At 41.3% G+C, this 26,257-nt stretch overlaps 1 protein-coding gene across 2 annotated transcripts in view; it reads right to left on the reverse strand.

Annotated features, from left to right (window-relative positions):
• Positions 1-26,257, reverse strand: part of PDGFB (platelet derived growth factor subunit B) — an 80,814-nt gene that overhangs the window by 20,397 nt on the left and 34,160 nt on the right. For both annotated transcript variants that reach the window (XM_044066349.1, XM_044066341.1), the window contains exons 3-5: positions 19,589-19,675; positions 16,994-17,193; positions 1,667-1,808 (exon numbers count right to left, since the gene is read on the reverse strand). In XM_044066349.1, coding sequence (XP_043922284.1) covers positions 1,667-1,808; positions 16,994-17,193; positions 19,589-19,675 — 429 coding nt within the window. The remainder of the gene's footprint in view (positions 1-1,666; positions 1,809-16,993; positions 17,194-19,588; positions 19,676-26,257) is intronic.

A 26,257-nucleotide genomic window follows, 5' to 3' on the forward strand; every position in this document is an offset into this window, starting at 1 on the left:
GCGGAGAGGCAGAAGGAATGGACTCTTCTGCATCAGAGTCCTCATAAGGAGAAAAAGGGGCCTCTGGAGGGTCTGAATTATCTGATTCATCAGAGGAGCCATCTGAAGAAACTGGCTCAGGGGGCTCTACTCTAGACCTCTTCTCTGGAGGTGGGTGAGAGGCCCTGTCTGGATGTGGTTGGGATCCCCGGATCAAAGAAATGAGATCCTCTGCTAGACTAAGCATTTGTGAACTAGAACTGGGCCTGTGAGAGGGGGTCTTAGCAGGCACAGTTTTGGTAGTTTTTGCTGCTTTAGCCCTGGCAAAGGCCTTAATCGACATGGATGCAGGAGGCCTAGCAGCTCCACGTGCAGAGGTAGAAATATCCAAAGGGAAAGTATCAGATAAATCCTGTGAACCTGCAGGAGCAGGTGGGATTTCAGTAGCAGATTCAGCCAAGCTGGATGAGGCCTCGGTAAGTGGCAAACTTTCGGCCGAAGGAAGAACCGTGGACTCTGTTTCAGCCGAAACCGAGACAGTCGCGGTTGGCTTAACCACGGTTTCGGCCGAAATCGCGGACCGCGATTGGCAGTCCTTTTCCTTGCGTTTTTTAGAAATTTGCGTAGTCGGAGTATCCGACGGCATAATGTAAGCAAAAGTGGAGCCGAAAAACTCTTCAGCAAATTCAGACCGACGTCTAAGCGTTCGTCGGTTGAAAGAAGCACAGGCTAGACAAGCTGCTACGTCGTGGTCTGGGCCTAAGCAAGGTAAGCAGTAAGAGTGGAAATCTTTATGAGGTATTTGTTTCCCACAATTTAAACAGTTATTCACTTTTTCTGACATCGGCTGAGGCAAGAAAGAGTCCCCAACGGGGTACTTAGCTTTTTAGAAGTCTTCGGTACTTGTAGTAGTAATCTCTGGTTCTGACCAACCGGCACTTGCGAACAGCTTCTGCTTCGGGCGCCACGCGGCAAGAAAGACTGAGGAAAATGGCGTCGGCTGATGCCTTTATACCCGAAGAACTGCAGCTATGACGTCGGGTGAAGTGCGACACCAGCCGAGGCCAGACCCAGACTTTGGAATCCGGCTGACCGAAGGGCTTCCTGACGACAGGACAACCCATTTGTAAGGACTGCAGATGCATCCTTGAAGGACATCATAGGTTTCCATGAAGTAATTGACTGTTTCCAGTCTCATGCACCAGCAGCTATTCCACAAAAAAGTATTTATTATTTATGTTTGACTCCACAGATTTCATATTGTTAAAATGTCAACACTTTCAAACCATAGGACTTGTTGCATTTATCCAACTATACAAATATACAGGAGAAAACATAAATAATGAGAATAGCCTATTATAGTGCATCTTTCATGAAAATAGATTACTAGAACTTATTTTGCAATCAAGAAGTACAGCAATACAAACTAACACCTGAACAAGAGCTCCCATACACTAAATTCAATAGTTTGAAGTTAATATTTATCTCCTAATAACGTTCACACTTAAACTGACAGGTTTAACACAAAAATAAAGTAAATGGTAAGTAAGAAAAGCTGATGGCAAACATAAAATGAAACAGACAAAAGAATTTGACATGCCATTTGTGTTTTTAAGTTGTAAAAGCATGAAAAACATATTACAAAAGCCCTAGAAAAAGCCTGATTAACAAAAAAGAACAGAGATACCTTGTGCTTGTGTTGTGCTAGCTGGCATAGTGCGGGTACTGGTGTGTACAACTGGTTCACAACGACATGCCAGATGATCTTCTAGGGGCACTGCAACCTTCTTAAAAACCGGTCTTTGTCGCACATACTCTATTTTCGTTACCTGCAGAAAAAGAGATGAGAAAAGAAGACTTTATAAATGGAACGGTGTTAGATTTAGAATGATACAGCTTTTAAACTTGCTACTCTGGTGTGTGTGTGTGTGTGTGTGTGTGTGTGTGTGTGTGTGTGTGTGTGTGTGTGTGTGTGTGTGTGTGTGTGTGTGTGTGTCTACATGGACATACGCAACCATCAAATGGTGTGCCTGTATGAATCTGAAATGAGTCAACCTCTGCAATATGTATCCACAGGTATAACGATGAAACCTACAAAGCTTTTTAAAAAATTAAAAACTAATTTCTTTATAGTAAGGATTCCAATGATGCCAGGCACTGCACAGAAGGCTAACAAACATTATGTATGCACAGCAACAGCATCATATAGCATGTTCCTTTGTTCTGACCTCTTTATTTATTTACATTTGTTGACTGGGAGAGTCCAACTGGATTAATGTCTATTTTCAGTGGAAGCCCAGGGAGAAAAACTCCAGCATACAATTAATCATACAAACAAAAGATACAGTTAGTCAAAGAAACAAAGATACACTACTTATAAGACATATTACTTGTCTTATACAACAGAGTAGAAAATATGCAAGTTCGTAGCTTTAGTCATAACTGAATTCGGAGAGGACATGTTTTCCAAGTGACACTGTTTATTTATAATAAGATGGGAGGAAGTGGACAAAGATTCCTGTGGAGGAGAATATTCTATTGTGCTAAAAAGACATGCCTTAAGGTGTTGCTTTTTAAAGTCAGGAGCTAGAGAGGGGTACGGGGAAGAGGGAGTCCGGGATCACCCAGAGTTAGCACAGGCGCATATCCAGTCGGATGGGAAATAAAGTTTGAGATTTTTCTTGAATTTAACCAAGGAGGATTCCTGAGTTAGATCTGGTGGCAAGTGGTTTCAGGTTTTGATAATGTAGTTGGGGAAGAGGGAGTCACCTGCTGAGGTGTGGGATTTTGTAGTCTTGAGTAGTAGTTTTTCAGTGGATCTGTGCACTAGAGTCAGAAGTAATTAAAGATTTTACAGCAGGTACCTTATCAGGGTGGTGAAGCACTTTATGATCTGTATTAGGTTGGTTGTACAGAAGGAGACTAGGGAATTCAAGCCAGTTGAGAAGTCTGAGGTTTTGACAATAATGTTTACGAAATAAAGAGTTGCTGGCAAAATGGACTATGTGATTGTAACAGAGTGATAGTTTGTTTAGTTCAGCCTTAGCCAAGTTGGTAAGTATAGGTGATGCATACATAAGTGTTGATAGGAGGTGAGAGCGGGCAATAGTGGGTCTAGTTTCTTGGGTTAAGAATGCCCTGTTCCTATACAGTGAACCAGTTCTTTTGTTTGTATTTTGTATGGTTTGCCTTATATGGAGGTTGAATTTTAGATGTTTATCTATGTGCACCCCTAGCAGTTTTGTGTGGTATCTGGAGTGATAATAGTTCCCTTGTTAGAAATCACAGTAAAGGTTGTGGGAGGGGACCGCTGGGTTGGGGTGAATAGTAATATTTTTTTTTTTTTGGGATTCAAGATCGGTTGGCAGTTGGAAAGCCAGTTTTCAATGGTATTAAATGTTGTTTGGGTTATGGATTGGAGTTTGAGTGGTATGTAGGCTGTACAAATCAAAGTGGAGTCATCGGCATACTGAGTGCAGGTGGCATTGGGGATTGCTGTGGGGAGGTCATTTATAAAGATAGAAAAAAGTAGTGGTCTCAGGATAGAGTCCTGTGGAACCCCAAGAGTGACTGAAAGTAGGGAAGACAGGTTGTTTTGCCAAAGTACAGCCTGATTTCTACCCAGTAAGTATTTTTGGATCTACTGAATGGCCAGCTGATTAAGGGACAGATTTTCCAGGGTGCGGATAAGTTGGTGGTGGTTAACCATGTCAAAAGCCTTGGAGAGGTCAAGAAAAAGAGCTAATGACAATAACCATTATTCCTGTTATTGTTAATAGTACTAGTGAATGAGAGGAGTGCAGTTTTTGTGCTATGATGAGGCCTAAATCCATGCTGTGAGTCAGCTAGTAGTTTGTTATGGGTAAGAAAGTGCATTAGCTGACTGTGAATGCACTTTTCTAAGATTTTGACTAGTGGGGACAGTATAGCGATTGGCCTGTAGTTGGACATTTTGGTAGAACTCCCGCCTTTATGTAATGGTATCACATTTGATACCTTCCAAATAGAGGGTTCTTTGATGGATCTATTGACTAAGATGGATATGAATAGGTCTATGGCATCTGAAGCTATTTGCAGATAATTGATGGGGAGGAGATCTGCAGCTAATTGTGGTGGGTTTTAGTTTAATAAGAAGTTTCCTGATGTAGTTGGTTGAGACAGGGTTGAAGCTAAAGGATATTTTACTATTAGATGTTAGAGGGTCGTTATTTGTTAAAGTGGAGTTATGTTGGTTGGCTAGGGCCTGGACTGTTTCTGCAAAGAAGGTGTTAAAGCTGTTGGCTATACATGTTGGTTGCGAGCCTTGGAATGTTGATGGGGTGGGGGTGGTGGGTCTACCTGGGTGGAGTAATTTTTTAATACCAGACCAAAATTTCTGCGAATTGTTTTGATTATTTTGCTGAAGGTGATAGAAATACTCCTTTTTATCTCTCAAGATGGACTTTTTTGTGTCGTTTCTGAGCTGCCGGTACAGTAGTTAATCAATAGGTGATTTGGTGGTTCTCCACTGTGACCAGGCTTTATTCTTTGTTTTAATTTTAGTTATGGTATTTTTACTCAACCATGAGGCTGGATTCTGTTTAACTCTATTGGTCCTAGATGGTGCATGAGAGTCTAGGATTGTGAGAAATGTGGTATTAAAGTAAGAGACAGTATTTTCAAGGGGAACGTGATGTAGTATGGACCAATTGCACAGCTTTAGTTCATCCTGAAGTAGCTTAGGGTTGAAGTATTTGGTAGTTCTAATAGTTTTATAGATGGGGCGATGGTCATATTCAAATTTGGCTTTTATAATAAAGGTGGGCGGATGATCACTTACTTGATCAGGTAGTATTCCGGATGAGTATGTAGAGCTGTGATTATTGATGTGTATCCAGTCAGGGATACTTTCCCTTTTTGAGGGTTTGTCTATTCTGGTGGGAGATGTAATCAGTTGGCTGAATCCATACAAGTTGATGTGAGTGGAAGGGTTGTGAGAGTAGCAGGTGGACCAGTCTATATTAAAATCCCCAAAAATTATAGATTCCTAAGGGTGGTTGTTAGAGGCCATTGTAGTAGACTCTCGAGAGTTTATATGTTGTCCCCTGGGGGAATGTAAGAACAGATGATGTTTATGGATTTATTGTTATTAATTCTTAGCTTAGCTACTAGGACTTCTGCATTGTTGAATGGAGGAGGTTGTAGATTTACTATGGTAATGTCTAAGAAGATTTTATAGATAATGGCTACCCCACCTCCTTTTTTGGTAGATCTATTTAGCCTAAGTATATTATAACCTGGGTGCAGTATTTCACAGTCTGATGTATCACAGTGATAATGTCTGAGTAAAACTATATTTATTAATGAAGGCAAACACCACCAAACCTCTGTTGGTATATGACTGGCCATTCTCTACACTAAGTGACAAGTAATTACAAAAATATGCCCAATACTAAAACAGGCAAACAATGTTTCACTGTTAGACTGCATTAAAGTGAGTTTTGCATCTGCAAATACCTTTCACAATTAGCACACAGGGATAATCAAGAAGTGGAATACATCTTACATGTAGTGAGTAGGCTTACAGTCAGTGACAAGGATTGTCTGAGATGGAGTCACATCCAGTTGTTTACAACAGGTTTAGGTAGCAATTGCTTGCATTTTGTTGCTGACTTCACAAAAGACTGAGATTATATTAGTGACATAGTAGCTAGCTGTGGGTGATCCCATGTCAGTGCACCTGGAAATATAAGGGAGACAAACTTTTTTAGTGGCTTTTAATGACTGCTCTTTCTCTAAGCTGTAGCAGCATCATAGTGAGAATAATTAAATAAAAGTTCAGTTTGAAGTTCCCATATGGGGTGGGGGTGGAGGGTTGCACTGAGACTTGCTTTCATTCTCCCTAAAATCCCTTTTTATTAGTGTTATAACTGCCCACAAAGTAACAGGTTCAAGTAAAAGACTGCGCAACTTGCAAACATGTGTGCACTTGAGCTGTAAATTGCAAGTTATTGAGACTGCGCTAGTGTGATAAGATCAAAGGACAGCTGAGATGCAGTGCATCAAAGTGAGTGAACTGAATTGATATCTTTCAAACAGGAGCACCCCACCTGCAAAGTGTAATGGTAAGCCATGACAGACAAGCACTGTGAATGCTAAGCTGTAATCATCCTAAGACATCCAGCACATGTAAATGATGGTATCAACTTTTTTTTCACAATATGTTAGCAACTAGCCTATAATCAAAGAACCACAATTCCACCTCATCTCCTCTACCATAACCATTTGCATATTTATCTACAGTTTAGCTGTTTATTACACCAAAGTCATAGCTCATGAGGAATTGCATTCTGGCCAGCACACAGAACTGGTCTGTAATGGGATATGAACCTGGTGTTTTGTATTTACACTCAAACAAACTATATTTGCCCATCAAGTGGAAGTGAATTTGAAATGAGTCAACATGTGTAAAGATGGGCAGCATTACCAGCCTCTTCAAATACCACTAACGATTCTTCACCTCTATGCAGTGAAAAATGTTTCTTGTGGAATTTGGATGTGTAGTGTGAATTTTCAAACGGGCTTCCATCTCTTAAAACTTCATTATTCATTCTAACTTTCCCTAAATGGTGAGATCAACTGAAGCCAAAAAAAAAATCTGTTACTATTCCAGAAAAAATACATAATCTTCAAAATCATTCTTCTCAGTTTACATAATTAAAATTATTTTTAATGTAATACAACACTTTTTTGTTCTAAGAAAACATGCTTTTGTGATATTGGCTTTCTGGGAGTCTGTGTGTGTGTGTGTGTGTGTGTGTGTGTGTGTGTGTGTGTGTGTGTGTGTGTGTGTGTGTGTGTGTGTGTGTGTGTGTGTGTGTGTGTGTCTGTGTAAGTAAATTAGCTCTCAGGAAGTTTGCCCAATTAATAGATCTGTCAGCAAGCATTACTTTCACAGCAATCACAGCCAGTTGCAGGACAACTGAATGCCACACACACACACACACACACACACACGAAATCATTCACCAGATATTATTTACATGCAAATTATGAGACAAGTCATACTGAGAAATGCTGTTATAGCAGTTGTGTTTTGTTTACAGCCTATGCACTGCGGTAGGGCTTGCCCCTTCATTATGGAATTATTTTGTTACTCAAAGATGGAAGCCAAAGCTTCTAGCTGTTCTCTGCTTTACTGCTCATGTCCTCTTATGATGGAAAAAAGAACTAAAGACCTACTTACCATTATTACATATTCTTTTCATAAAGACTGCATTCCACACAGAGCTAAATCATGCCCTACATGGATCAAAGTAACTGCACTCTGCAGCCGCAGCTTTGTACACATCCACTGACTGATACAACAGTTAATGTCCAGAATACAGAATCAGGCATTTTCAGTATGATTTTCTGGAGGTGAAACTTTAAACAACAGACCATTTAATGAAACCTTACAATTTAACATAACAGGGATTCTGCAAGTGGTAAAACAAAGTAGGCTAGAGTACCATCAGTACCCCCCCCCAAAAAAAAAAAAAAAAAAAAAAAAAATATATATATATATATATATATATATATATATATATATATATCCTCAAAGCCCAGCAAATGAGTTTCTCAGGATGATTTACATCCATGTCACTCGGTCTTGCAGTGCACAAATGAGCAGTATATTTAGAACCAAATCAATCGGTAAAGAAGTTGTTTCTATTGAATGTTATGAATGTATGACATTATTGTGTTATTTCATCAAAATAAAAGTCATTTGAGTAAAAAAAAAAAAAAAAAAAGTTTGCAAGTCTGACATGACAGCTGGCACTTGACAGGGAATTCTTCTACAGTGAAGAATATAGAGCAAGTGACTCAATCTTTCACCAGAGGTTAGTACATTTAACCACTTTAATTTTCTAGAAATTTATTTATGAGTTATCTTCCATTCATGGAACAGGGGGTCGCAGATCAACACAGTTTCTAGTACTGACCTAAACAGAGACCCATATAGAAGAAAAAAAAATTGCTATAACTCTGAATTTAAAAAGTACAGTTTTGTACCTACCATAAATGTAGATGTCCGATAGACAAACAACTGCAGTCATAACATGTGGGTTGTCCTGCCTCAGGCAGCCCTCGGTCGGCCGGATTTCAAAGTCTGGGTCCGACGTCGGCTGATGTCGCATTTCTCTCCGACATCAGAGCGGCTGGAGTACATAAGCATCAGCCAACGCCATTTTCTTCAGTGTTTCTTGCCCCAGATGCCAGGTGCCCTCCAAGGAAGGCTGTAATCAAATTGGAAGACAAAAACAGGATTCCAAACAAATAAATGAGCAATAAGACAAATACACCATAACAGATATCCCCAGCTAAGAGAAACAGGGATAGGAGTGGACCCTAGGCATAGAGGGGTATGGAGGGTGGGAAAATCCGACTGCAGTTGCATGTCTATCGGACATCTACATTTATGGTAGGTACAAAACTGTACTATGTCCTTCAAGAATGCAACTGCAGTCATAACATGTGGGTAGAATACCATAGCTTAGCTGGGGCAGGAGGAATGCTCTAGAAAAAGATGGTGTGGCAATCAAACCCTGCAGGACTGCCGAAGCAAAGCCTGCTCTGGATCTGGAGTATAGAGGGAGATTGTAGTGTTTGGAGAATGTATGCACGGAGCTCCATGTAGCAGCTTCTAGAATGTCCTTAGTAGGCACCCCTCTTAAGAATGCTGTAGAGGTGGCTGTAGCTCTGGTGGAATGCGGTCTGACATTGGCTGGAACAGTCTTTCCATGAAAGGAATAACAGAATCTGATGCAATGTCCAATCCATTTTGAAATAGTCTGTTTGGAAATTGCTTTCCCTTGTACTGCAGGGGCGTAAGCTACAAATAGTTGTTCAGACTTCCTACTGGCCTTGGTTCTGTCCAGGTAGTAACGAAGTTGTCTGTGAATGTCCAAGGTATGCAACAGTCTTTCCCCCTTGTTCTCAGGATTGGGGAAGAAAGCAGGCAGATGAATGGCTTGATTTAAAGAAACCCTAGATACCACCTTTGGCATAAAAGTAGGGTTGGTCCTTAATGAAACCCTGTCTCTGTGAAAAATAATAAAGGGTGGTATTGCCATTAGGGCCTGTAGCTCCGAAACCCTTCTTGCTGATGTAATTGCCAACAGGAAAGCTGTCTTCCATGAGAGAAATTGCAAGTCAACTGAAGCTGCTGGCTCAAATGGAGGTAGAGTCAGTTTTTCTAGGACAAAATTGAGGTCCCAGGCTGGAACTGGAGCCTTTCTTGGTGGCTTAATGTTCTTGATTCCCCTGAGGAATTGCCTTAGTAAAGGGTGTGAAAAAACAGGAGGATCAGTGTTGTATCTAGCTGAAATAGCAGATGCATGTATCTTTATGGAAGAATATGAGAGACCGTTCTCTAACATATCTGCCAAATATTCCAAGATGAGTGGGATGTTCAACAATGATGCATCATGTCCCTTGCTGGTATTCCAATTGCTGAATCTTTTCCACTTTGCTAAATAAACCTTTCTGGTGGATGGTCTTCGAGCCTCTGTTAGTATCTGCTGTACTTCCTTGGAGAGAGATAGGCTGAAGTTATTTATGGGATCTCCCAGGCTGTTAGCTGCAGTGTCTGTAGATTTGGATGCACTGTTTCGAAGTTGTGTTGAGTCAGAAGTAGAGGCCATTGGGGAAGGGCCCACCTCCTGGTGTGACATATGCTCCGTAGTAATGGGTACCAGTGTTGTCTTGGCCAGTCCGGAGCTATTATGATTCCCTTGGGTCTCTCTGCTTTGATCTTTAGTAATACTGAGGTCATCAGTGGCAGAGGTGGAAATGCATAGATTGTTAGGGAGTTCCAGTTGAATGAGAGGGCATCTATTTTCCAAGCTTTTGGATGGTATATCCTTGTGCAGAATTTTGGTAGAAGATGGTTGAGATGAGAGGCAAATAGGTCCACTTCTGGCTTGCCCCATGTCGAAGTGAGTTGTCTGAAGGCCTTCGAATATAACCTCCACTCGTGTGGATCTGTGAAATTCCTGCTTAGGCTGTCCGCCTACACATTGTCTTTTCCTGGAACAAACTGGGATTGTAACTGGATGTTTAGGCTCAGTGATTTCTCCAAAAGATGCATTGTCAGTCTGCAAAGGGGGTAAGAGTGGGTGCCCCCTTGCTTGTTTATGTACCACATCACAGTGGTGTTGTCTGTCCGTATCAGTAAATGGCCTTGCTGGAGTTGGTGTTGAAAAGCCTCGATGGCATGCATTACTGCCAGCATTTCCTTTTGGTTTATATGCAGATGTGTTTCCTTTGGAGACCATTGTCCTTGTATACACCTGCCTTCCATGTGCACCCCCCATCTGAGGTCTGAGGCGTCTGTGGTCATGGTCTGTGTTATCTGCGGTTTTTTGAATGACATACCTGTGTTTGCCTGGCTCACCGAGGCCCGCCATAGGAATTCCTTTTGTAGGCATGGAATGAGCGGTATGATTGTCTCCAAGTTGTTGCTGTGTTGAGACCAAATACTTTTTAGGTACCATTGAAGCTTTCTCATGTGTAGTCTTGCTAATGGAACCAGGAGAATGCAGGATGCCATGTAACCCAGGGCCTGTAGGAATCTCCTTGCAGTCATCTGGGTGAGTTTTGCTAAACCTTTGAAGTAATGAGTTAACTTTTCTTGCTTGTCTTCTGTCAGGTAAGCCATCTGAGAGGCTGTGTCTAGTTTGGCTCCTAAGAAGATTATTTTCTGGGATGGCTGCAGTCTTGACTTTTGGAAGTTGACTGTGTATCCCAGTGCTTGAAGTAATCGTATGACATAATCCAGGTTTTTTGTCAACATCAATTTGTCGTCCACTTGTATGAGGCAGTCGTCCAGGTATGGGTAAATTTGTATCCCCTGGAGCCTGCAATGAGCAATTACTGAAGCCAGGCATTTTGTGAATACTCTGGGCACAGTAGATAAGCCAAATGGCAATGCTGAAAATTGATAATGCTCTGGCCCTGCAAGAAATCTGAGGTATCTTCTGCAGCTGTGTCTGATAGGGACATGCAGGTATGCCTCCTTGAGGTCCAGAGTAATCAGCCAAGACCCCTTGCCCAGCATGGGAAGAAGTTGCTGTAGAGTCAGCACTTTGAACTTTGGTACTATGAGAAAGGTGTTTAATGCGGACAAGTCCAGTATTGGTCTCCATTGAGATTCTTTTCTTGGAACAAGGAACAGTCTTGAGTAAAACCCCTGGTCTTGTTCTTGTTGTGGAACTCTTTCTATTGCTTTCATCCAAGTCAGCAGAGTGATTTGCTTGACAGCCTCTGCCCTCTGGTTTTGAGGTAGGTTTGGCATGCCTTGTTTTCTTGGTAAGGTATGAAAATGAAACCTGTACCCTCGGTCTATAATGTCCAAAATCCATTTGTCCTTTGTCAGTCTGTGCCAATTTTCTGCAAACAGAGATAATTTCCCGCCCAAGGGAGCTTCTATTTGTTCCCTGGTAGGCGGTAGTAGAGGGAAGTCATTGAGATTGTGGTTGTGGGGCAGGTGAAACCCCTGCGTCACTTCTTTGGTTTCCTGGCTGCCATTGTCGTCCCCTGTAAGGGCCTCTGTATTGGCCTCTTCCTCGGCCACGTCTGTTCTTACCCCTTTGAAACTTTTCTGTATTAGGAAAGGACCAGTTTTTAGAAGGCCAATTCCTACTGAATCTGGGGGGGGGTTGAACCTGTAGGAAATCTTTCACCGTCTGAACTGATTTTGCTTTTTCTTCGATGGTCTTTAACACATCCTTAGCATTGGCACCAAAAAGCTTATTCTTTTCCAAAGGTGCATCCAGAAGTTTTGCTTTTACATGATCTGGTAGAGGTTGATCTTTTAACCAAGCATGTCTACGAATGACAGCCCCTGTCATAGCTGCCCTACATGAAGCTTCCAGTGCATCATATCCACACTGCAGGAAGTGATTGCTTACTTGCTGAGTGTTATGTACAGCTTCCTGCAAAGTCTTCCTGTCTAAAGGATCAGGAGTGGCTAAAGTTTTTTGTAAGTCTTCTAAAAGGTAATCCTGATATTGTAACATATGAAAAAGGCAATTTAAAGCTCTCATAGATAAGGTAGTGGATGTGTAAACCTTTTTGCCCCATCTCTCTAAAGATCTCGCCTCCCTGTTGGAGGGCAATGGATTTTTAGAGGTGGAGGCTGAAACTCCTTTAGGCCCCTGTGAAATAGTTTCCAAATCAGCAGAATGGGCCCTGAATAAATTGGAATGAGTTTCTGGGACCCTGTAATACCTGTCTGGCTTGGCTGGAGCAGGAGGAAGAGAATCAGGGGTAGCACTAGAGTCAGAATATAAATCATCCAGAACATCAAGTACAGGAGGAATAGCTAAGGGCCTGTGCTGGGGCTTCTTAAGGAAAGTCCTCAGGCGTTTCCTAGAATCAGAATATTCCTGACCTTGCCACTTGAAATGTTCCCTCATGGTGTGCAGAACTTCCCCAAAAGAAATATCCTCAGGAGGGGAGGCCGAGGGGATGGAATCTTCTGCATCTGAGTCCTCATAGGTCTGGAAGAGCTCTTCCTGGCTATCAGAGTGGACAGAGCCCTCAGAATCTTCATCTGAAGGAATAGGTTCAGAGGGTTCAACCCGGGGCCTTTTATCAGCAGGAGGCTGGGATCCTCTCTCAGGATGGGCCTGTGAACCTCTAATCATGGAAATTAAATCAGCAGCCATGGACATAATTTGTGTCTCTGCAGAAGACTGAGGTAAGGATTTAGAAGTAATATGCTTTGTTTTGCTGGCTGCCTTAGCCCTAGTGTAGGCCTTAATAGACATGGCCATAGGAGGCCTGGCAGCTCCATGTGCAGGAGTGAACTTGTCTACAGCAATGGTCTCGGGCATTTCCTCGGTTTCGGTATCCGGAGGAAAATCGATAACAGGCGTCGGAGTGATGTCCGAAATTGGAGTCGTCGGTAATGTGGTGTCTTCGGTTCGGAGCGGTGGAGAGACCGTCTCAGAGGGAACCGGAGCACTCACGCTAGGTTTTGGCGTGGAGTCGGTGGTAGACGCGGGCCGAGGATGTCGGTCCCGGTCTTTTCGCTTTTTGGGAGTTTGCGATGTCAGAAGATCCGACGGCATGGTGTAAGCAAATTTATCGGCAAAAAAGTCTTCAGCGAACTCCGCCCAGCGCCTGAGAGTGCGCTTGTTGAAGCGAGCACAGGCTACACAGGCCGAGACATCGTGGTCTGGGCCCAGGCAAGGAAGACAGTAAGAGTGGAAATCCTTATGAGGTATTTGTTTACCACAAGAAAGACAATTGTTAACTTTTTCAGTTATTTCTGACATCAGCTGAGGCAAGAAAAGGTCCCCAATGAGGTACTTAGCTTTTTTGATGACTTCGGTATCGAAGAATACAGGAGCTGACCGACCGGCACTTGCGAACTGCTTCTGCTTCGGGCACCGCGCGGTAAGAAAGACTGGGGAAAATGGCGTCGGCTGATGCTTATGTACTCCAGCCGCTCTGACATCAGAGAGAAATGCGACATCAGCTGACGTCGGACCCAGACTTTGGAATCCGGCCGACCGAGGGCTGCCTGAGGCAGGACAACCCACATGTTATGACTGCAGTTGCATTCTTGAAGGACATCTGCACATAACTGTTTTACTGTTTAGTTCATATACGAAAATACATGAAGACAATAAGGACCTACTTACACATATAATAGCTACTTTGGGGAAGATTAGATGGAGATCACAGGCAGGCCATACTATATTCTGACTTCTCTAGCTCTGGCGTACTTGAATACATAAGGTGGTACACTTTAAAATATAACGTGCTTTAGCTGTCCTAGTCCAGCCATCTTGAGGAAGGTTAATTCTTCTAAAATACCCCTGAATGTAATATCTAATCGCAGCTATTCTTACAGAAAATGGATATCTTATGAAAATACAAATGGGTGAGGAACCAATGGAGATGACCAGCGGAAATCACACTGATGCGTGAAAGATCAGTAAAGCATTAAAAAGGTATACAAGTAAAAACTACAAAAATGTATTAGCCTTTACTACATTCTTAATCAGACACAGACACACACACACACACACACACACACACACACACACACACACACACACACACACACACACACACACACACGCACACACACACACACACACACACACACACACACACACACACACACACACACACGATAAACTGAATCCCAATGAAAATATGCATTAATATAAGGTAAGCTATGGGAATAGTTATTTCTACTGTTACCTTTGAAACTGTTCATCATTTATTTCCATCAGTCTCTCCCTCTCTCTCTCTCCCTCCCTCTCTCTCTTTGTCTACCTCTCTCTTACCTTTCACTGTGGTGAAAGCCACACACCCTGTACCACCCATGCCCCTGCCCACTCAAGCCCCCTTTCTGCCAACTTCCATGCCTATTTTATGACGTAAACGTATACGGCATTACGGCAGAACATTTCCCTTAGTCTATTTTTTTCTTTTTCTACCTTATCACTGATTCATCCGAATTGAGTTCTACTTAACAGCTAGTTTTGGACTCATCCGTTCACTTTAGCAATGCTTTTTGTCAAAACTTCAGACTGATGTTGCTTTTTTACAAACTCCAGCATTTTGATCATGCTATTAAATAGAATACCAGAGATTTACAGTGTTTTCCAGACTACTAGGGAATCATTCTGATTTCCAGACACTCAGGAAAAAATACCCAATAGGTGGCATGTCTACTCTCTCTCCAGCTCTCTCACTAACAGACAGATCCTGGTTTGATTCTTGGCTACGGTGCAGGGTCTGCATGGGTTTTCTCTGGATGCTTCAGTCTCACTCCACATTTCAAAGGCATACAGTAGATGAACTGGGCAATCTCTATTGGCTGATGGTATGAGAGTACATGGGGATATGTGGTATGGAAAAACAACTGCAGCTGCAGCAGGGCTAGGCATATCTGGATGATTGTCACTTTTGAAGTGACAGCCAGACCCCATGTTCACAAAATAGGAAAAAAGTGTTATGGATGGCTGGCTTTAAATACATTTATATATATAAATAGGAGGGGTCAGAGCAACAAAGCTGCTGTATGCAGACAATGTGGCAGTACAGGCAGACTCTGATCTAGAACTTCAGCAAAGGATAGGAGAATGGAATGCAAATCTGAAGGCACATGGGATAAAACTAAGCACATATAAGACAGTGGTAATGGCAGCAGATTGGGGAAATCAGAAGAAGCTGAGAATAGAGATAGATGGGAAGATACTGGAACAGGTAAACAGCTTCAAGTATCTGGGAGGGGTGGTTGAGGAGAAGGGTAGTCTGAATGAAGAGGTCAAAGCTAGAATCAGAGGGGCTGCAGCCAACTGGCATAGAGTATCAGGTGTAGTCTATGAGAGAAGAATGCCAAATAAGCTGAAAAGTAAGGTATACAAGACAGTGGTGCGACCAGTACTACTGTATGGTACAGAAACCTGGGCAGTAAAGGCAGAACAGTTGAAGAAGCTAGAGGTGATGGAAATGAAGTGCCTGAGAAAGGTGGTAGGATGCACACTGCAGGACAGGCGAAGAAATGAGGACATAAGAGCAGAAGCCAAAGTAGCTCCAATTGCAGAAAAGATCAAAGAGAACAGATTACGATGGTATGGGCACATGTGTAGAAAAGCAGACGACAATCTGGTGAGGGAGATTTGGGACAGACAGGAAGAAGGTAAGAGGAAGCGAGGGCGTCCAGCAAAGAGGTGGATGGATTGTGTGAAAGAAGATCTGCGACAATCAGGCATGAGTGTTGAAGAAGGCAGGAGAGTAGCACTGAATTGAGAGAGTTGGCGACAGTTAATACAATACCCCGACCCCATGTAAATGGGAAAAAGGGGGATGATGATGATATATATATATATATGGGTCTACTTCTTTTGACCTAACTTTCATTTGCCCGACACTCATTTTCCCGACCCCATTTGACTGAAAGTTCATTTGCCCGACACTTCATTTGACCGACAAGTATTATTAGCAAGAAAATGGAATATGCCCCCTTCCCCACTGTAGTGCGACCCTGGAGTTAGAATATATAGTTAGGGGGGGTGGGGGGCGAAGCCCCCCACTTCATTTCATATGATATTGTTAACTTTTGATGTAATATTGCTTAGTAAAAGAAAAGTGAGTGGGGGGCTTCGCCCTCCACACCCCCCCCCCTACCTATATATTCTAACTCCAGGGTCGCACTACAGTGGGGAAGGGGGCATATTCCATTTTCTTGCTAATAATACTTGTCGGGCAAATGAAGTGTAGGGCAAATGAAGTGTCGGGCAAATGAAATTTCAGTGATTTGGTCTCGGGCAAATGGGTGTCGGGCAAATGGGAGTTAGGTCAAAAGAAGTAGACCCATATATATATATATATATATATATATATATATATATATATATATATATATATATATATATATATATAGGTGCCCTTCAGAATATCGCAGATTTAAAACTTTGAATTTCATATGGTTGAGACCATATGATCGAACTTTTAAAATTTTGAATGTTCTGAATGGAGATCTTCATACAGCGCAGACAGGAGATTTTCACTTTTCCTCAATGTAGTACAATCTCGAAGTTGGTATATTTAAATGGCAGGGGGTATGGGAGTGCAGGGGGGCTTGCCCTCTGCAAAAATGTTGAGGAACATGGTTTTGTTTTGTTTTTGTATTTATTTCAGAATTTCGAAGTTTTGAAACTTTGGTCATATAGTCTTGACCATATGAAATTCGAAGTTCTGAAGTGAATACATACATATATATATATATATATATATATATATATATATTTATATAGATAGATATATAGATATAGATATACATACATGTCTCACCCCAGTTCTCACTGTCTACATTTGCTAGTCAGTGAATGAATTAATACTTTGTGCTTAAAATAAGCTATCAGGGTCTAATACAAGCAGATTACACATATGCATAACATACATTTTGGTTTGTTAGTCATTTCTCTCTGTAAGTCATGCGGGTATGAACAGCAAATGGCCTCACCTGCACATGCCGCACATGAACCTTTGATGGCTTGCATTGAACATTCTTTGTATTACAGCAACCAGAACAGCGTTGTACCTCAACACATGGGGGCCACACAATAAAATTGGCATTGGTAGGGTCAACCATGCTTCGTGTAATCTCAAACACCTCTGTTCGTGTTTTGCACTCTGCTAGTACTGCCGGCTCTATTACAGTACCTATGAAAAGGAAAAGAAATCCAAGTCAAACTTTTCATCTTTAATATTAACACTTGAAATAAATCTGATAATAAACTGATTATTCTTTTAATATTTGCATTTTTTTCATATCCACATACCCCAATAACTTTGCTAATTATACATCAAACTTCATCAAGCAATATAAAAAGGGGACAACTGATTACAATCAATGTTACTTTTATTGTAGTTTACTTCAGTAAAATATATGTACAGACTGGAAAAAAACACATGTACTAAAGGCAGGTAGCTTTTTGGTCTACAGAAAGAAAAACTGCCGATCAGCAGTCTGCAGATCATGGGCAGTTTAGTGTGATCTGCGAAGGAGATACAATGAGCACTAGATAACCAGGTAATCACAGGTTCAAAATGCTTAAAATAAATGGATTACTCTGTGTCTTCATAAAGGAACTGGGAATCCTGTGCTATTACTAGCCATTGCACAGATGGACTTGGAAATAGAATCAGATCAGAGAAGGATTTCATGGAAATTTCACTTATTTTACTGGTAGCACTGTCCACATCTTCCAGCCAAGGGGGATTGGTAGGTACATAGACCAAAAAGAAAAAAAAATCCCAGCACCTACCGTACTAGACACTTTCTTCCTACTCATCCAATTTTAACCAGATGCCTTTTGTAGATCGTGAGGCAGGGCCAACTGCACATTAAAGCCTCAAGGAGTATTCATATCAAAGCCCTTAGCAATTCATAAAAAGCCAAGTGCACAACAAGGCAAGACCTAGTATATGACACTGCCCTACTGTGCAGCAGCATGCCATGCAAGGAGTACATATGCAAATGATCCCCCTCCACTGGCTGTGATTCAGATTTGCAGTACCATTAAGATACTGGCTAGCCCAAATGGGGCAACCTACAGGACTGCAGCTGCATATAATCCCTAAGGTATTGCAGTTCTCAGCACAGTGATTCCATATCTTACTTTCTATGTATTGCTTAATGTTTTTCAAAAGGACTATGTTGTATATTTTTTGTATAGAATTTTTGAAAAGCGCTTGTAATGTGATTATGTTGCATGTCTTTCTGTATTGTATGTTCATGTCAGTTACTGTTAAAGTGATGTACTATGTGGAGCTTTTCTCCCCAAGCCTCCGCTGAAAATGGGCAATTTCTGCCCAGTCAGGTTTTCCCGGTAAACAAATGTAAAATAAATAAAATACAACAAAAATAATATGTTTCTCAGGATAGAGAACTGACTAACATGCCAGCAGTGTCAATAAATAAATAAATAAACATACCGCTTTGCCTTTATTGCACACAAGGAATTCTGTACAGGTAACGGAGTTTACTATGATGCAGGCAAACTTGCTACCCCAATTAAATTTGCACCTCACCGCACAATGATGCTGATAAGCTCCAGCCAATGGAAGCTTTCACAGCACCAGATCCACTCATCGCCATATGTTGGCTATAACCCCAGGTGCACTGTCACACCTAATGACTGAGAAATCTTCATGACTCACAATCAGGCATGATGAGAACAGCACAACAGGAGATATCTGCATACAAAGGTACTTAACGCATATGTTTGAACATAATTGTTATCTGATGTGCTGGGTTCTGTCGTCATGCAACACAGCACTGTAAAGTAGCTGTTGGGCGGCTGATGAGACAACAGATGAACTGGGCACTATCTACTCCTATAGTTTATGTGTACAATGCACCCATAAAACATTGATCTCTTCTGTACATATGGTAATCCATGTATACAAACTGTGATTCTGAATGTTTGCATACTATACACAGTGCAGAGACTAGCTGCATGCTTCTGTCCAGTATAATTATGAATCACAGGGTTCATCTGCTTCGTGTTACTAATGATTTATTCTCTTTCTCCTTTTTAAACATAATGGCGCAGTAAACCTTCAGTGCATATTTACACTGTGTGTTGCTAAATGCATGTTTTTGTAGAAATTTTATCTCGCAGGTTAGTACTAGGTTAGCTGTCCTTGTGAACCATTTGAAGCCTAGTCAGTTTCTTTGGTGAGAATCAATCCCTTTATTTCTTGTCTATGAGGAAAATATAGTAACCATTATGCGGACTCCAAACCCAGTCTTGTGCTCGTAAAGATGCAGACTTTTAATTCAGGCCTATATACACAAAATACACCCCATTAACAAGCAGTGCAAGCAAGAGTCACACATATGAGATTATTTTTAGATTATATCTTGTATTTTGCAAAACACATGCTTCACATTGAGAATCAAAACTAAAACCTATAATCAGAAAAGCAGGAATGAGCTAATATATAATCCTTTCATGTGCTTTCAGTAAAAAAAAAAAAAAAGTAAAAACAGTTTTCTTAAATCATAAAGAAATCTGTCATTACTATAAGTGATAGTGCCAGTAACACTCACCTAAGCTTCGTACAATCCGAGGTAAGCGTAAGCTTCCTGTATGGTCTTTTTTGAAGTCTTGCTCGTCTGCGTGTGTTCTATCCTCCTCTGCAACAGATAAACCACCACAGGTTAAACTACTACTACCACAAAAAAAAAAAAAAATCTCTCAAAGCTAGGCAGCAGATTTTCATACTAAGCAATTTTCCACAAGCTCTGGAGACGGCTGCAGTCTCTTAATTGGCTGTAGAAGACAAATTAACATTCTAACTACTGAATTATCCATGGAATGTGATGTGCCTCAGACTACAAGGCACCGAAGACTTGTAACATAAAAAAATCTAACAGACACTGATTGGCTCTTAAAGAAGTCATAGAGTTTATAGGAAGTCATGTTGGCTGCATGTAATTATTCTTAACCGAGTATGCAGTGGTTTACAGCAAATTAGCAGTCACTTTTCAGGGACAATTTCACACACAAAACCTCAGAATATATGATATACAGAATAAAAACACAGCTGCCGCTGGCCCAAGTTTGGCACAGTCTGGTATTGTAACAAAGATCATCGTTAATTCTAGTTTCATAACTATTTTACATTTCTGTATAATAATCTAACATATATTCTCGGGATTTTTTTAGTTATGCGGTGATAAAAGGGGATAATGCTATAACATTACTATCTGCATTGTTTAGGGGCTACACCTAATGGTTAACAAGTAGTCAGCAGTAATTAATTAATGAGAGTAATGAAAACAAAGTCAGCTATACAGATGTATATATGAGAGAGAGAGAGAGAGAGAGAGAGATCACTTCTAAGGAACATACAGCATTGACTCTAATAAGCAAGGATGCAGTCAAATTATCAAATTAAAATGTAATTACCAGTTTTACAGAATGTTATAAAAATAATAAAACCATCTGCAGGTCTCGAGTGGCTGTGTAAGTATATATACTGACCTAGGACATCTGTCAAAATGATCAGCCTTACACACATCAAATTACAATATGAAATGCTCCAAGCAAATCACAGAAAAACATAGCCAACTCCTTGAAGGCATCAAACATCACTACAAAAATAAATAAATTAGTAAATAAATAACTCCAGTAGTAAACCAGAAAGTAAACAGCTCCCATTGTAAGTTTTAAGTATGGCAACTGCAAACCTGAGAAGTACATAATTTAAGTGCATTGATAGGGATGTATAAATAAGTCTTAGAGGATCCCATTTCTCTCAAGTACTTAGAGTTTGGTGTTAGTATATACATAAGCAAAAGGGTGGGGTGCAGACCCCCATTGCGTGTGACACCTGATAAAAATCTATTATCTTTTAACAATAACTTTCACAATTGCCTGTCACCTCTCTTAAAATACATTAATATTTATACTTTCATAGTTTTGGGACTTGCACTGTTGAGTTCTCAAATGCCCAACTAAGCACAAAATGTAAATAAAAGGGTATCTGATGTGTAAATGTAAATGTCGAAAGTAAGTAGGATTAACTTATTTCTCATTAGAGCTTCACTTAATTCTATATAATTGGAAGCAATCAGACAAACAGGAGAAGGATCAAAAAGAAATTACAAATAGGTTATGTCTGCCTTAAAAGTTGCAGCTAAGAATTTCTGCATATACCCAACACAAGAAAAGTGAGGAGATGGTTGACATAGTCAACTGCATTACAGGAAAAAGTATTTCTATTGGCATTACGGACTTTGGTGTTTAATAAGAGTTAGTAATGCAGTGCAGAGGGTTATGGGTATGAGTTTTTAATCACCTTCTTTCTGTAGTACAGGGTTTCAGTCCCTTAGCCTCCACTGACCTATGTGCGACTTTGAGCAAGTCATTTAATTAGATGATGTTCTTGGCTTGAGCATGAAAAAAAGATCCATGTCGATTTGGGGTCTAACTGGTTAACGAATGCAAATTAATAACTAGAAGAGTACCATATTCAAAGTAAATTGTAGAAAATGTTCACAGGATCATAGAAGCATAGGAAGTTACTAAGCTAATGGCTTGACGGCATTTACAAGTCTAGCCAGATTTATGCTTAACTGCGGTGGTGGTGCTGCGGTAGCATTGTCGCCTCACAGTAAGACGTTGTCCTGTTCGATTTTCAGCTAGAGCATCTTCTGTGTGGAGACATGCGTGAATGGATGTACCTTCATTGAAGGTTGTGTGTCAGGGCTGGCAACTCGGCACGTAAAAATCTACTGCCAATCATTAGCGGACCGGAGTTCCATTGTGGTGACCCCTAACTGAGAAAAGCCGAAAGACACAACAACAACCATGATCAGCACCTATTGCCTCTGTCCAAGAGGGCAAAGGTGGAACCCCTGGGGTGAATTTACGGTTACCCATCCAATCGTCCAGAATATGTTTGAAGAGGGCCAATGAGGTGCACTGTTTAATGTGAAATGGGACTCTATTCCAAAGGTGCAGTAATCTCTGGGAGACTAATCTGTTCTTCCAGCAGGTTCTACTAATGTCACATACCAGGTTTAGGTTGTTACAGTGAGTAACCCATATGCCATTTAAGTTGCAGATGTGCAGCATTTCCAGTAAAGCAGGGTCAGAGATCACCTTATATGGAAGGCAGAGATCACCTCTCAGTAGTCTGTATGAAATAGAATAAAGTGACAGTGATTTCAGCTGATCCACATAGATATCTGCTAAAGACCATGAATTTTCCTTGTGAGGACCTTCTGTGGTCTCTCAGGTTGCTTCAGGTGCTTTGAAAGGTGCATACCAAAAGGGGTGTTGTACTCAACTTTTGGCCTAATGAGTGAAGAGTACAGGGAGGTCATGACTTCTCCTTTTCTTGAGGCAATGTCCTTACTTATGAGATGAACCGTACAGAATTCCCCTATTACCATTTTGGAAACACGGTGATCAAAGGCAAGGTTGCTGTCAACCTGAGTGCTTAGATCTCTCACCACTGGGTGCGTACTTAGGATAATTCCATTGATGCGGTAATTTGCAGGAACATCGCTCTTACCGAAAGGGATGATAATACATTTTTTGCACTGAGTTTGAGCCCATGACTTTGGCACCAGTCAGGATGTTGACATAATTTGGAGATTCTATGACTGCACCCAGTTTGTAATCATCAGCAGACTTTGTCAGCCAGAGTCCCTTGGTTTTAGCTTGTACTTTGGAGAAATAAATTCCAAACAGTAGAGGTCCCAGGACTGATCCCTTTGGAATGCAACTGGTTACAGGTCTGCTGTTGGAGGTGGATTCCCCTGTTTAGACTGTATGGGTTCTATCAGTGACACAGTTCACAACCCACTTTACAATATAAGGGTTGATATCTAGTTGGGAGAGTTTGTCAAAGATTCCTGAGTGAGGGATAGTGTCAAATGCCTTGGCTATATCTAGGTATGCTGTATGCACAGATTTCCCCTCATCCAGGGCCCTGGTGACTGTCTCAAAGATGTCCATCAGGTTTAACAGGCATGATCTCCCTTTGACAAATCCAAACTGGGTAGGATCTAGTGCTTGGAGATGGGTCTATATTAGAACACCGAAAGTTTACTTCAGCAAACGCTCACATGAGCAAAAATGCTGGTAAACAAAAGGGTGTTTGTGGGGTCATGGTATATTTGCCCTTTCCCCACTGTAGTGTGATCTCAGAGTTAGAATATATAGTTAGCGGGGGTGTGGGGGTGCAGCCCCCCACAATAAGCAGTTTGATTACCAGCACTTTCGCACATGTGAGCATTTGCTGAAGTAAACTTTTGGTGTTCTAATATAGACCCCTTGGAGATTACCTATATCTTTCTTGATAAGGTCCATGATGATTCTCAACATGGCCTTACAGATGAGCCTAGTCAGGCTAATAGGTCTGTAGTTCCTGGGGTCAGTAGAAACAACACCTTTGTGCAAGGGGATAATGGTGGCTGTTTTCCATTCAGCTGGGATGAAGCCAGTGCTTAGACTGTGATTGAAAAGAGTACCCAATAGTGATGCTAATTCTTGTTTGAGCCCATGCAGGACGCAGCCTAGGATGTTATCAGGTCCCAATGTTGTTGTGTTTTTGGCCTTATTGTAGGCGTTTATGACCTGCTCTTTAGAGATACAAGGTAAGGGACAGGTGGTAGGGATGTCATGAGGTAAATGAAGTGGGGACAGGGGAGTGAAGTTTGCACCAGACTTGTCAGCTAATAGGTTAGCTATGTCCATTTGCTCAGTATATGTGTTACCATTAACTACTAGTCTGGCACAAATCCAGGCCTTACCATTTAACCTTTTAAGTTATGGATGTAACTAAAGAACGTCTTATGGTTGTCCTTTGATGAGGAAGATAACTTGGAATCAAAGTTTGCTTTGGAGGACTTCAAAAGTAATCTTATTTGCTTATTTAAGCTGCGAAGGGAGTGTCTCCAGTTTAAAGCCCACACCTTCTTACTCTTACACAGCAGTTTCTTCCTTTTATTGTATAGCTTGCTAATGGTGGTTGTCCACCAGGCAGGTTTTTTCTTCCTTGAAGAGCTTGTTTTGGTCTTAACAGGTACTGCCGAGTCAATGCAATTATACAGGTGTTTGTATAGGGCATTGGTGTAGAGTTCAGCCTAGTTACCAGTTTTGTTTGAGAGGCGAGGTGCAGTTATACCATCCCGTAAGAGGTTGTGATTTGCTTTTGAGTTGTATAGTATAATTGCTGCTGAAAGGGGTTCAGGTGTGATAGTTACTTCAAATGAGACTGATTTGTGTCAGATCTCACCAGGGATGAGCTCACAGTGGGGGTGCTACATTGGCCTCCCATATTTTTAAGCACCAGATCCAGGATGTTGGTGCCCCTAGTGGTGGTATCAACCAGCTGGTCCAGGGCATTGGTGTTAACAAAGTCAAAGAACCCTTGGATAGGTGAGTTTGAGCACAGGTTATTCACCCATTTAATGCTAGGGTAGTTAAAGTTGTCCAAAACCATGGTGTTCAGATGTATCTTGATAGACTCAAGTTGATCCAAATAGGCAGAATGGGTGCCCTGATTCATGGAGGGGGTTCTGTCACTGGCAATGACTTGAATAGGTGTCCTACCAACAGTTAATTGCACCTGAAGTATCTCTAGGGCATCATACTGTTTAACCAATCTGGAGGTGTATTTATCTTTGATGAATATTGATATACTGCCTCCTTTAGATTTCCTGTCATCTGTTTGTGGTCTGAATGTGTGGAAGAAGGTGTAACCTAGTATGGCTGGGGTGTTCTCCACAGCCTTGAACCAAGTCTCCGTGACTGCATAAATGTCTGCATCCTCCAGGGAGAGGACTGCTTCCAGTAAGTGCAGTTTCACCTTAAGACTCCTAGCATTTAGCAGCATGACCTTGAGGTTGCTTTTGGTTAGTATTTTTACATCAGGAGCTTTGTCCTTGTGACACTGCCTAAAAAGGCACTATGGGGGTGGCAAAAGCCTTAGTCAGTAGCCGAAATCCCAGGGATGACAGATGAAGACTATCTCTGGCAAAGCATTGAGGTCTGTCAATCATGTCATCCTAGGGTGACATATACTGGATCCCCTTAGAATTACACCAAAAACTAAGCCAATTATTGAAGTCAATTATTTTCTGTTTGTATTGAGGCATCATTCTAGGTGAAGTTAAAATGCTGCTTAAGACTAGGGACATACCTGCCCGAGACACAGTTTGACAGCTCAGTCATATCTCTCTTCATATAGCCCATTGAGGTATGTCTCAAGTGTTTCACACCAACATGGACTATGATGGAGTCATAACAGTACCTGTTGTTGAGAGACTTGAGTGCATGTGTCATATGGCAGATCCTGGTACCTGACAGACAGCTGACCATGACCTTTTCCTTATCCAGCCTAGTGAGAGGGACATCTGTGTGTCTCATGATTGAGTCACCTATAACTAATATGTTAGGTTTAGTGTTTAGCCTTATGGGCTTGACAGGTGAGACACTGGTGCATGAGCTATTGTGTGTACTGTGTTCTGCAGGGGATGTATGACATGTAGTGCGTTTGTGTTTGGGAGGTCTTTGGTGTTTACATACATTTCTGGCGAGGACCTAAGCATATGTAAGCATGTGTGATGTGGGTGTGGGTTCACAGGCAAAATAGCTTTTTGAGTAGACATGGGGACTAAAATGGGATTCATATACTTACCTGACAATTATAAAGAACTAAGAAAAGATGGAATTCAAAAAACCAAAGGTGTTATTGGAAGCAAAGATTGTGAACAGACTAGGTGCGCAAATCAGCTTTCTTCCCTGTTTTATTTGTCCTTATTGTTCAATAAAAAGCCACTCAAGAAAGAACCTTCTTTCAAAGAAATATTGTTATCGCTCCCTACTAAAGATGCCGCTGAATATGGCATGTCACAACAAAGACTGGAGAGTTGCTAACCTTTTCAGCATTCGAGGTATGAGTGTAGCCTACATTTGACCAGTGGTGATGATGAAAGCACAAAAGATTTCATCACTTTTGGAGGCAGTAATAGAAAAGCTGTTGGGTAATTCACTCCAGGCTCCATATACATGAACAGCAGTGACAGTTCTGCATTTCCTTCACTCTGATTTTCAGGCCTAGCATTACTAAAGGCTGAAGAAATGAAGGGTCTATGTGCCTACTCATGTTGAACTCATTCCCAAAACAAGTCAGAAACTTGGAAAAGATGAAGACAATAACAACAGCATGGAACAAAATAGGCTGATATATACATCTTTCT

The sequence above is a fragment of the Protopterus annectens genome, chromosome 1.part0 (assembly GCF_019279795.1).
Source record: "Protopterus annectens isolate FY-2018-M chromosome 1.part0, PAN1.0, whole genome shotgun sequence".
NCBI classification, from domain to species: domain Eukaryota; kingdom Metazoa; phylum Chordata; order Ceratodontiformes; family Protopteridae; genus Protopterus; species Protopterus annectens.